Raw genomic sequence first — 12,483 nt, 5'->3', positions numbered from 1 at the left:
ATGGACCACAAAATCATAATCAAAAGCTCTTGAGGACCACCATTTTGCGGAGTCACAGATTATTATTTTTTTATACCTAAAATATCTTGGCAGTCAAATTTTGTCCATTTTAGCAGTGAATGTAACAAATGAAAGGCCTATTATTATTTACAGTTAGCATTGTGAAAAATTATGTACAATTGCTTATAATACCATTAATACTCCCAACTGTTATTAATTTTGGAAGAAACATAAGAAATCAATTAAATAAATACGTGCTGTACCCTCGCGGACAACAGGTCTATTTTCTAAAAACGCAGCGAGAAATTCTAGAGATTGTCATGAAAAGACACACAGACAATTTCCTCTAGTTTTTATGGTCTGCCTTTTCCTCTCATTCACTCTGGCTTCCTGAAAACCAATGCTTTCCACACAATAACAGAACATAGACCATTTCCAGCCTTACAGTCAGGGACATTTGACCCAAAAGGGAAGTTTGCACATTCCTGTTTCTTTCTCCATTGACTTTTCTGACCATCTCCCAAACAACTCTTAATCCTGGCCTTAGGAAGTGACTTCTGTCCTAGCATGTAAGCATTGATTTGATTGGTTAGATTAGATACCAGGGCCTAAAATTAACACCCGCCACCTGTCAAATGCGGGTAGATTTTGCCATTGGCGGGTAAGATGTCTATTTCACCAGCCACGTGGCGGGTGGTCAGGGCTCCACAGTGCAAGCATTTCACTTGCGTCAGCGAATAAAAATGTAGTTAGAAGTATAAGCTGATTTATAGCAAAATAAATGCTGCAGTAGCTGTTTTCAAGGTGTTTCTGTCAATTTGTTTCATAGCTGGTAGCTAGTCACACACAGAACTAGCTACGAGTCCTATAATATACGTTAGCCTGCCTGGCTGGGGAGCTGTGATTCAAGTTCTGGAGATATATCTTTAGATGCGCTGCACACAGGCGTTAAAGTTGATCTCATTTATTTAAGTCTACTGAAGTGAGACTTTGTCCTCGTGTTTCTTGGCAATTTACATTGTTTTGTTCACAAGTTTGGTTGTTTTTCAATGTTTGAGTTTGCTTCTACTGCTAGCAAAGACACATCGGCTGACGGCTACTGGTCAGATTCTCTATCTCACATGCACACTGTCACTGACGGCTACTGGTCAGATTCTCTATCTCACATGCACACTGTCACTGACGGCTACTGGTCAGATTCTCTATCTCACATGCACACTGTCACTGACGGCTACTGGTCAGATTCTCTATCTCACATGCACACTGTCACTGACGGCTACTGGTCAGATTCTCTATCTCACATGCACACCGTCACTGACGGCTACTGGTCAGATTCTCTATCTCACATGCACACTGTCACTGACGTCTACTGGTCAGATTCTCAATCTCACATGCACACTGTCACTGATGGCTACTGGTCAGATTATCTATCTCACATGCACACTGTCACTGACGGCTACTGGTCAGATTCTCTATCTCACATGCACACTGGCACTGACGGCTACTGGTCAGATTCTCTATCTCACATGCACACTGGCACTGACGACTCGAGTGCCCTTGTTGCCACGGTAACCTCCCGCCCTTAAATGGGCAGCTGTCATCTGTGATATTTTAGTTAAAAGACTTGGGTCGCAAAACATTTAAATTGAGTAATATACCACAACTTACTAGTAATACATTTATTATTTTAGAAACATTACAATGCATGTTCATCCGGAGTTGTTTTTGTTTTTAGTGTAATAATGGTGCAAAACAATTGGGCTGGTAAAAAATCTGAGTGGCTGGTGGACCAAAAAGTCAGTTTCAGGCCCTGTTAGATCAACTTTATTGTCCCACATGTGGAAATGAGTTTGGTCATGTGTGCCACATTTCATATCTGACCCCTAACCTCTGTCTGTTGTCTCTGCAGAGATAACTACACACTACAGATCAACCCTAACTCTGGGCTGTGTAACGAGGACCACCTCTCATACTTCAAGTTCATTGGTCGGGTGGCAGGGATGGCAGTGTTCCATGGGAAGCTATTGGATGGTAAGATGAGCTTCTCTTGTATATCAGAAGCTCTGGTATTTATGCAAAATTATTTTACAATCATCACAAGACCGTAGACAATAGAATAGGTCTTTGATTGTCAGTTTAGTGAGTTTTTATCTTTTGATCCCAGGTCTGATTGAACGTTGTCTTGTCTCCTCTCTTCAGGCTTCTTCATCAGACCGTTCTACAAGATGATGCTGGGGAAACAGATCACACTGAAAGACATGGAGTCAGTGGTGAGGCCCTTTAAAAGTAAAGATACCTTAATAGAAAATGACTCAAATAAAAGTCACCCAGTAAAATACTACTTAAGTAAAAGTCTAAAAGTATTTGGTTTGAAATATACTTAAGTATCAAAAGTAAATGTAATTGCTAAAATATACGTAAGTATCAAAAGTATAAATCATTTTCAAATTCTTTCTATTAAGCAAACCAGACGGCATGATTTTCTTGTTTTTTTTTAAATTGACGGATAGCCAGGGGCACACTCCAACACTCAGACACCATTTACTCCAACTCTCAGACATCATTTACTCCAACACTCAGACACCATTTACTCCAACACTCAGACATCATTTACTCCAACACTCAGACATCATTTACTCCAACACTCAGAAATCATTTACTCCAACACTCAGACATCATTTACTCCAACACTCAGACATAATTTACTCCAACACTCAGACACCATTTACTCCAACGCTCAGACATCATTTACTCCAACTCTCAGACATCATTTACTCCAACACTCAGACATCATTTACTCCAACACTCAGACACCATTTACTCCAACTCTCAGACATCATTTACTCCAACTCTCAGATATCATTTACTCCAACTCTCAGACATCATTTACTCCAACACTCAGACACCATTTACTCCAACGCTCAGACATCATTTACTCCAACTCTCAGACATCATTTACTCCAACTCTCAGACATCATTTACTCCAACTCTCAGACATCATTTACTCCAACACTCAGACATCATTTACTCCAACCCTCAGACACCATTTACTCCAACTCTCAGACATCATTTACTCCAACTCTCAGACATTGTTTACTCCAACACTCAGACATCATTTACTCCAACTCTCAGACATCATTTACTCCAACTCTCAGACATCATTTACTCCAACACTCAGACATCATTTACTCCAACTCTCAGACATCATTTACTCCAACTCTCAGACATCATTTACTCCAACACTCAGACATCATTTACTTCAACCCTCAGACATCATTTACTCCAACCCTCAGACATCGTTTACTCCAACACTCAGACATAATTTACTCCAACACTCAGACATCGTTTACTCCAACACTCAGACATCATTTACAAACGAAGCATGTGTATTTAGTGAGCCTGCCAGATCAGAGGCTGTAGGGACGACCAGTGATGTTCTCTTGATATGTGCGTGAATTAGACCATTTTCCTGTCCTGCTAAACATTCAAAATGTAACGAGTACTTTTGGGTGTCAGGGAAAATGTATGGAGTAAAAAGTACATTATTTTCTTTAGGAATGTAGTGAAGTAAAAGTAGTCAAAAATATAAATAGTAAAGTACAGATACCCCAAAAAAACTACTTAAGTAGTACTTGAAAGTATTTTTACTTATGTACTTTACACCACTGCTGGAGTTAGGAGATTAAAAAGTGTCTAGCCAGAAACAACAGCTTCAGAAGCATACAAATTGAGTGGGGTCAGACTTCAATCTAGAAGGTAGTTTGACACACACACACACACACACACACACACACACACACACACACATATGTCATGTCTTTGTTTCCCCACCACTTTGACCTTGTAGGACAGTGAATACTACAACTCTCTGAAGTGGATCCTGGAGAATGATCCTACTGAGCTAGATCTGCGGTTCTGTATCGATGAGGATAACTTTGGACAGACGTACCAGGTGGATCTGAAACCCAGTGGTGGTGATATGGTGGTCACCAACCACAACAAAATGGAATACATCGAGTAAGTTGACCTTTCGTCTTGAATCACGCACATTCTTTTTGTTTATGTAACGGACTTCCCTTGGGATATTGTAATAATCTGATTCAAGACTCAATATTCAAGTTTATTTGCCATTTGTCGGTATTAACCCTTTACACTCGTACCTGTATATGGGTTGAAAATTGCAGATTTGGGCACTGATAAGCACCTAAATTGGAACGCAATGGCTGTACAGTAACATGCTATACATGACGTCAGAGCTCAGTGGCTGTACAGTAACATGCTATACATGACGTCAGAGCTCTGGCTCAACGCTTCATTGCTGTATTGGTTTTGGCTGACAGCCGTTCTGAAATTGAGCACGACAAGAAGTTGCCCCCATCCCTCCCGCTAATTGGGCAATTTTTGCGAATGTTTTGTTGTCTGATTGAGGGAAATGCTGTAAATTTAAGAGGACTCAATGTATTTTGAAAGATGAGACGTTGAGGATTTATAATAAATACCACTTTGATGCAAGCCAAACACCCGTGAGTCCAAATTTGCATTTCACATTTCCATGTAATATGCAGTGTCAACGTTTATGATCACTATGTTTGATATACAGTTACAAGATGACATGGCGTCATACCCTTGGTTGTTCTGAACAGAATTAATTGTTTGTTGTGAAGAAAATCGCAGAGGAACACACACCTGAATACACGCATGACTGAGTCCTTTCTATACGCACCAAAATGATGATCTGTTTCTCTGAATTGCCCTGTGAAAGCCTAACACTGTAAGATCCTATTTTACAATTTAGCGTGTCATGTTGGCAATAGAACACGTTTTCAAATGATGCCCATCTGACACAGATTGCGATTTATAATTGGCCATTTTTCGATTGCGTAAACAGCAGATGTGAATCAAATGTTATTGGTCGCATACATGTGTTTAGCAGATGTTATTGCGGGTGTAGCTAAATGCTTGTAGCGAAATAATTGTTTGATGGCGGGATGCAGGGTTGTGTTCCAAACAAACTATATATACAGTGCCTTCGGAAAGTATTCAGACCCCTTGAATTTTTCCACATTTTGTTACTTTACAGCCTTATTCTAAAATTGATTAAATTGTTTTTTTCCCTCATCAATCTACACACAATATCCCATATTGACAAAGCAAAAACCGGTATCTAGACATTTTTGCTAATAAAAAAATAAAGTATTCAGACCCTTCACTCAGTACTTTGTTGAAGCGCCTTTGGCAGCGATTACAACATCGAGTCTTCTTGGGTATGATGCTACAAGCTTGGCACACTTGTATTTGGGGAGTTTCTCCCATTCTTCTCTGCAGATCCTGTCAAGCTCTGTCAGGTTGGATGGAGAGCGTTGCTGCACAGCTATTTTCAGGTATCTCCAGAGTTGTTAGATCGGGTTCAAGTCCGGGCTCTGGCTGGGCCACTCAAGGACATTCAGAGACTTGTCCCGAAGCCACTACTGCGTTGTCTTGGCTGTGTGCTTAGGGTTGTTGTCCTCTTGGAAGGTGAACCTTCGCCCCATTCTGAGGTCCTGAGCGCTCTGGAGCAGGTTTTCGTCAAGGATCTCTCTGCACTTTGCTCCGTTCATCTTTCCCTCGACCCTGACTAGTCTCCCAGTCCCTGCCGCTGAAAAACATCCCCACAGCATGATACTGCCACCACCATGCTTCACCGTAGGGATGGTGACAGGTTTCCTCCAGACGTGACGCTTGGCATTCAGGCCAAAGAGTTCAATCTTGGTTTCATCAGAGGAGAGAATCTTGTTTCTCATGGTCTGAGAGTCTTTAGGTGCCTTTTGGCAAACTCCAAGCGGGCTGTCATGTGCTTTTCCCTGAGGAGTGGCTTCGGTCTGGCCACTCTACCATAAAGGCTTGATTGGTGGAGTGCTGCAGAGATGGTTGTCCTTCTGGAAGGCTCTCCCATCTCCACATAGGAACTCTGGTGCTCTGTCAGAGTGACCATCGGGTTCTTGGTCACCTCCCTGACCAAGGCCCTTCTCCCCCGATAGCTCAGTTTGGCTGAGTGGCCAGCTCTAGGAAAAGTCTTGGTGGTTCCAAACTTCTTCCATTTAAGAATGATGGAGGCCACTGTGTTCTTGGGGACCTTCAATGCTGCAGAGATGTTTTGTTACCCTTCCCCAGATCTGTCCCTCAACACAATCCTGTCTCGGAGCTCTATGGACAATTCCTTAGACCTCATGGCTTGGTTTTTGCTCTGACATGCACTGTCAACTGTGGGACCTTATATAGACAGGTGTGTGCCTTTCCAAATCATGTCCAATCAATTGAATTTACCACAGGTGGACTCTAATCAAGATGTAGAAACATCTCAAGGATGATCAATGGAAACAGAACGCACCTGAGCTCAATTTCAAGTCTAATAGCAAAGGGTCTGAATACTTATGTAAATAAGGTATTTCTGTTTTGTATTTTTAATACATTTGCAAACATTTCTAAAAACCTGTTTTCGCTTTGTCATTATAGGTATTGTGGGTAGATTGATGAGGAAACATTTGTATTTAATACATTTTAGAATAAGGCTGTAATGTAACAAAATGTGGAAAGAGTCAAGGGATCTGAATACTTTCCGAATGCCCTGTATACATATACTGTATGTGAAAACTACCAGTGTGCTTGCTCTAGGTTCTCAACGGCACAGCTAAAAAAAAACACCTTATATAGTTGAATACTTTTCTTTTAGTCATAAAAGTGCATTGAAATGACTTACGAACTGTGCACAATTTGGAGAGGTGTTGCCACTTGGAGACACCAGTTAGACCTCTCACTCAAACCCTTGTCATTTTTTTGGTCTGATGTTGCACCTACCCCCACATTATCCAGGAATATTCTTATCATGTAACTGGATGTATCCAGAGTATTTTCAGATTCCGTTATCAACAAATGCAGCGAAAAGTACAGTAAATGTAAAATGCACATAAAATAAACAGCATAATTTGTGCATTCAGTCTTGTTTCAGGTGAACGGTTGTGTCCTCACCTTTAGTCACCCAAACGAGGGCATTGCGTTCATCCACCTCTGGCCTGCTGGCCCCCCTACCTCTGCGGAAGCACAGTTCCCGCTCAGCCCAGTCAAAACTGTTCGCTGCTCTGGCACCCCAATGGTGGAACAAGCTCCCTCACGACGCCAGGACAGCAGAGTCACTCACCACCTTCCGGAGACACTTGAAACCCCACCTCTTTAAGGAATACCTGGGATAGGATAAAGTAATCCTTCTACCCCCCCCTTACCCCACCCCAAAGAGAAAAATAAATAAAAAATATTGTAAAGTGGTTGTCCCACTGGCTATCATAAGGTGAATGCACCAATTTGTAAGTCGCTCTTGATAAGAGCATCTGCTAAATGACGTAAATGTAAATGCAGTCTAATCATTTTCCCATAATCTCCAAATGGTTCCCTTTCAATTGCTACCATGCTTATGCATTCCATATTTCTTCTGTGAGAAACATTTTGGCCCTATCCATATAGGCCAATTCCCACAAGTGTAAAGGGTTAAAAAGGCATTGTCATTCTTTGTAGATTATGGATTTGTCATGATATGATGGTACGCCATCCAACTAGTATCTAGGTTTGTTCTAATAATTTGTTCTGTCTTCAAACAGTCTTGTTATTCAGTGGCGGTTTGTGAACCGGGTCCAGAAACAGATGAATGCCTTTTTGGAGGTGGGTGTTGCTTTAACTGTGTGCAGTAATGCCTCTTGTCATTTGGTGGCAGTAAAGCAAAATGCTTTGCACCCAGACCAATAGGTCAACAGGCCTTGTTTTGAAGTGTAGAGACACCATCTTTAGAAAGACCATCTGGAGGTTTTTAGCTTTATTATATAGCCATCGTACTGCAGATAAAAACTTCCTGATTTTTGTTCAATGAAAAGGATGTACCTGTAGCAACTGTAGTTTGAGTAAATCTTGCATGTAATCACTCCAATAGCTGTTCAACATTGGGTAGTATGTGATTACTGATTTTATTTCCCCCTCTTTTGTCCAACAGGGATTCACTGAACTCACTCTCATCGACCTCATCAAGATATTTGATGAAAATGAGCTAGAAGTACAGTATTATTGTTTGTTGTTGTTGTTTTGTCATCTTCAACGTGTTGGATTTACCCTGACTTATTCATATGCTCGGTCACGTGGTTCATTGTCAGTTCTGAAACAACATTTTCAAACGTTGTCGCACCAATAAATAGATTTAGATGTAGTTTCACTTCAAAGTGTATTGCTAAAACAGAAAACCAACATAATTAATTATTGTGGTTGAGTTTAACTTTCGCATTCCTGCTCTAATTTATGTCTATGGCAGATAAAGCACTCTCTTGTTTCTGTGTCTGTAGGCTAAGTTTCATTCAATCTGTGTCTGTAGGCTAAATTTCATTCAATCTGTGACTGTAGGCTAAATTTCATTCAATCTGTGACTGTAGGCTAAGTTTCTGTCTGTGACTGTAGGCTACGTTTCTGTCTGTTACTGTAGGCTACGTTTCTGTCTGTAACTGTAGGCTACTTTTCTGTCTGACTGTGGGCTACGTTTCTGTCTGTGACTGTATGCTACGTTTCTGTCTGTGACTGTAGGCTAAGTTTCTGTCTGTGACTGTAGGCTAAGTTTCTTTCTGTGACTGTAGGCTACGTTTCTGTCTGTGACTGTAGGCTACGTTTCTGTCTGTGACTGTAGGCTAAGTTTCTGTCTGTCTGTGACTGTAGGATCGTTCCACCTCAAAAAGGTTTTGACACCGACCATCTGAAATTGTTTCTGTAGTTAGAAACAAATAAGATAAACATTTCTGCAACATTATTTTCTTTGCCCATTTATTTTGGTTCCTCACATCTTAATCATTGTTAAGAATAGGTTTTTGTGCAAATCAGATGTTGGGTACTATATTTATTGAATGTTATATTAATCCTGTAAATTGAAATGGGCAATTTGGGTGCAATCAACTAGCTTCATTTCTTTCAACTAAATAATGTTGCTGGAATGCTTATCTTCTCTGTTTCTAACTACAGAAACCATTTCAGAACAATCTGAGATGGTGGGTGTCATGGCTTGCTGAAATAGCAGCCTGGAACAACCCTGTAGGCTGTGTGTCTAGGCTAAGGGAACCATGGGTTTCTGTTTCTCTGTCTCTGTTGTCTAACGGTCTAAACCCAGAATGATGATGATTCTTAATACCTAACCTATGTTCTCTAGAAAAGAGTGATCTCCAATATTATTCTGAGCGCATCATTTCTGTATGTTAGTTGGCCAGTATGTGACTTATAGTGGTCTTTTATATTGGTGTTGTGTGTTTTCCCTAGCTGTTGATGTGTGGTCTGGGTGACGTGGATGTGAATGACTGGAGACAACACACTGTCTACAAGAATGGATACTGCCCTAACCACCCAGTTATACAATGGTTCTGGAAGGTAAGACAGGCCTCTCTCTCACTCACCCTCTCTGTCTCACTCACCCTCTCTGTCTCACTCACCGTCTCGCTCTGTCACTCATTCTCTCATTCACCGTCTCTCTCTCTCTCTCTCTTTCTCTCACCCTCTCTCTCTCTCACCCTCTTTCTCTCACTCACGCTCTCTCTCACTCACTCACCGTCTCGCTCTGTCACTCTTTCTCTCATTCACCGTCTCGCTCTCTCTCTCTCTCTCACCCTCTCTCTCTCTTTCTCTCACCCTCTCTCTCTCTTTCTCTCACCCTCTCTCTCTCTCACCCTCTTTCTCTCACTCACGCTCTCTCTCACTCACTCACCGTCTCTCTCTCTGTCTCTCACCGTCCCTCACTCACCATCTCTCTCTCTCACACGCACTCACACTCACACACCTATGTTTAGCCCAGCAATGTGTGTGAAAGGTTACCATCAATCCTAATGAAACATTATCTGTATGGGTAGGTTAACATCCTGCAGGAGAAACACTGAACTACTCAGACCACCAGTTGTTGTTACCAATCATTAATGGGATGTCTCAGAGAAGGAAATAATTACCTGTGAGTTACATGCTACAACATAAACTACATGTATCACTCAGTTGATACAGTAGTGAATAATTTTGGGGCCAAAACCTGTGTAGCGTTTGAAGATCAAAGTCTGTTTGGTTTAAAACAGCCATGTTTGCTGTGATAAAAGAGTAGGCCAGAGTAGTACTGGGCCTGGTTATCAGCCCTGTCACTCTGTCTGGGGCCACCAGCACTTTACACACACACACTGATACACAACAGAGTAGTACTGGGCCTGGTTATCAGCCCTGTCACTCTGTCTGGGGCCACCAGCACTTTACACACACACACTGATACACAACAGAGTAGTACTGGGCCTGGTTATCAGCCCTGTCACTCTGTCTGGGGCCACCAGCACTTTACACACACACACTGTGATACACAACAGAGTAGTACTGGGCCTGGTTATCAGCCCTGTCACTCTGTCTGGGGCCACCAGCACTTTACACACACACTGTGATACACAACAGAGTAGTACTGGGCCTGGTTATACTACCAGCACTTTACACACACACACACACACACACACACACACACACTGTGATACACAACAGAGTAGAACCCACATAGGGTCAGATGAGCTGATTCAGAGGACTGGTTTAAACAGCTTCTGTCTATACAGGATAGTGTCATGTGCCCCAAGGTCCTTTTGGGAGATTGTTTTGCTTGTTAGCTTCAGACACACATGTTTGTCTCATTAGAAGTTGAAGGCCTACACCTGGAATGAGTCACCTCAGTGAAACCTAGAACCCACCTGAGGGGATGAATAATTGTATTGAAATGAATGTCTGTCCAGTTCAACATCCTAATGTGTTTAGTCCTGTGTGTCCCACCCTGCAGGCTGTCCTGCTGATGGATGCTGAGAAGAGGATCCGTCTGCTTCAGTTTGTCACCGGGACATCCAGAGTCCCTATGAATGGCTTTGCTGAACTCTATGGTGAGAGAATGCTACACTATGGTTACAGTGTGCTAGGATAGCTGTTTATGAATATGGCTGTGTAGTAACAGCAGTGTACAGCCCAATAGTACACCTCTGTGTTCCATCCATAACTGTCTTGACCAAAGTCACTAGTACTGTATGTTTAGTACCACTTCTGTCTTCCCCCACGTCATGTCAGGTTCCAATGGGCCTCAGCTGTTCACAATTGAGCAGTGGGGAACACCTGATAAGCTTCCCAGAGCACACACCTGGTATGTATTGTATGCAATCAGATGATCCTACAGTTCATTAAATCTGTAGTGGATTGGTCTGGTTTAACTGCTTTTATGAAGTAGTGACCATTAAATTTGTGAAACATGAACATTTCACATTGTATGTTTTCTATGGGTTGTCGGCATGATATTTTACTATTCTACAATTTCTAGTCTGTTTTATTTGAGTGTATTCCCATTATTTTGCCCTGTGTTAATATAACATTAGCCTCTATAAGTGTATCCTTATTAAATGAGACTGCTGTGAGAGATAACAAATCCTGTGATTCTCTTCTCCAGCTTCAACAGGCTGGACCTACCTACCTACGAGTCGTTTGACGACCTGCGAGAGAGGCTGCTCATGGCTGTGGAGAACGCTCAAGGTTTCGAGGGTGTAGATTAAACTAACGTCAGCCATCTTTGTTGAACACCACTACAGAGACAACACACCACCACAGAACAGAACGTTTGAAAACCAACTGCCACAGAACGTTCAAAAAATCAACTGACTAACTGCCATTCTACAGCTGCAGACAGTGGCCATAGCAGGGTCTACCTGCAAGCATGTTGTATGCACATGATCAACCACCGAGGTTACTCTGAGACTGTAGTGACCGTGACAGAGACTTGAGCCCAACGAGCCATGTCTGTCTTCTCATTCTATGTCAAGGTGCTGGGGAACATGGCCAGTACATTGCAGTGCAGCCAACGCAAAACACTGCACCTCTGTCTGAAATCTGCAGTGCTGGAATCTGTGATGCATTTCGATATGAATATCTCTCTTGTTGTTGTATTTGACACCCACCCACCCAGTGACTCTGCTGTGCTGTGGAGTGCATATCCTTAACATGCTGGTTACTGCATTATGTATGAAATGAATCAAATTACTACTCCTCCTCTCTCCAAGGTAACATGCTGGATCCTGCATTGTATATAATCACTGATCGATTTGAGTCCTGCATTGATCAATCACTACTTAACTCCTCCACTCCAGGTTACCTTAATACTACAGTACTACACCACCAGATAACCTTAGGAATGCTAACCGATCACAGAATCACTGATGAGGATATAAGCCTAGCCGTGTCTCTCTCACTGTTCAACTACTATGCCTGCCTGGTCCCACCTCCCTCTCTCTCTCTCCCTCACTCCCTACCTTTCTCTCTCTCTCTCTCTCTCTCTCTCTCTCTCCTCTCCCCCTCTCTCTCTCTCTCCCCTCTCTCTCTCTCTCTCTCTCTCTCTCTCCCCTCTCTCTCTCTCTCTCTCTCTCTCTCTCTCTCCCCCTCTCTCTC

The 12,483-nt window shown here is 42.2% G+C and overlaps 1 protein-coding gene across 12 annotated transcripts in view; it reads left to right on the top strand.

Annotated features, from left to right (window-relative positions):
- nedd4l (NEDD4 like E3 ubiquitin protein ligase) overlaps nt 1-12,353 on the top strand; it is a 101,934-nt gene extending 89,581 nt beyond the window's left edge. For all 12 annotated transcript variants that reach the window (XM_041885376.2, XM_041885375.2, XM_041885377.2 and 9 more), the window contains 9 exons: nt 1,910-2,031; nt 2,200-2,270; nt 3,848-4,017; nt 7,629-7,689; nt 8,015-8,074; nt 9,313-9,420; nt 10,841-10,937; nt 11,119-11,191; nt 11,492-12,353. In XM_041885376.2, coding sequence (XP_041741310.2) covers nt 1,910-2,031; nt 2,200-2,270; nt 3,848-4,017; nt 7,629-7,689; nt 8,015-8,074; nt 9,313-9,420; nt 10,841-10,937; nt 11,119-11,191; nt 11,492-11,594 — 865 coding nt within the window. In that variant the 3' untranslated portion in view covers nt 11,595-12,353. The remainder of the gene's footprint in view (nt 1-1,909; nt 2,032-2,199; nt 2,271-3,847; nt 4,018-7,628; nt 7,690-8,014; nt 8,075-9,312; nt 9,421-10,840; nt 10,938-11,118; nt 11,192-11,491) is intronic.
- Nucleotides 12,354-12,483: the final 130 nt, after the last annotated feature.

This window comes from Coregonus clupeaformis, chromosome 9 (genome assembly GCF_020615455.1).
Source record: "Coregonus clupeaformis isolate EN_2021a chromosome 9, ASM2061545v1, whole genome shotgun sequence".
NCBI classification, from domain to species: domain Eukaryota; kingdom Metazoa; phylum Chordata; class Actinopteri; order Salmoniformes; family Salmonidae; genus Coregonus; species Coregonus clupeaformis.
The sequence above is the reverse complement of the archived record's forward strand: the minus strand, read 5'-3'. Positions and strand labels throughout refer to the sequence as shown.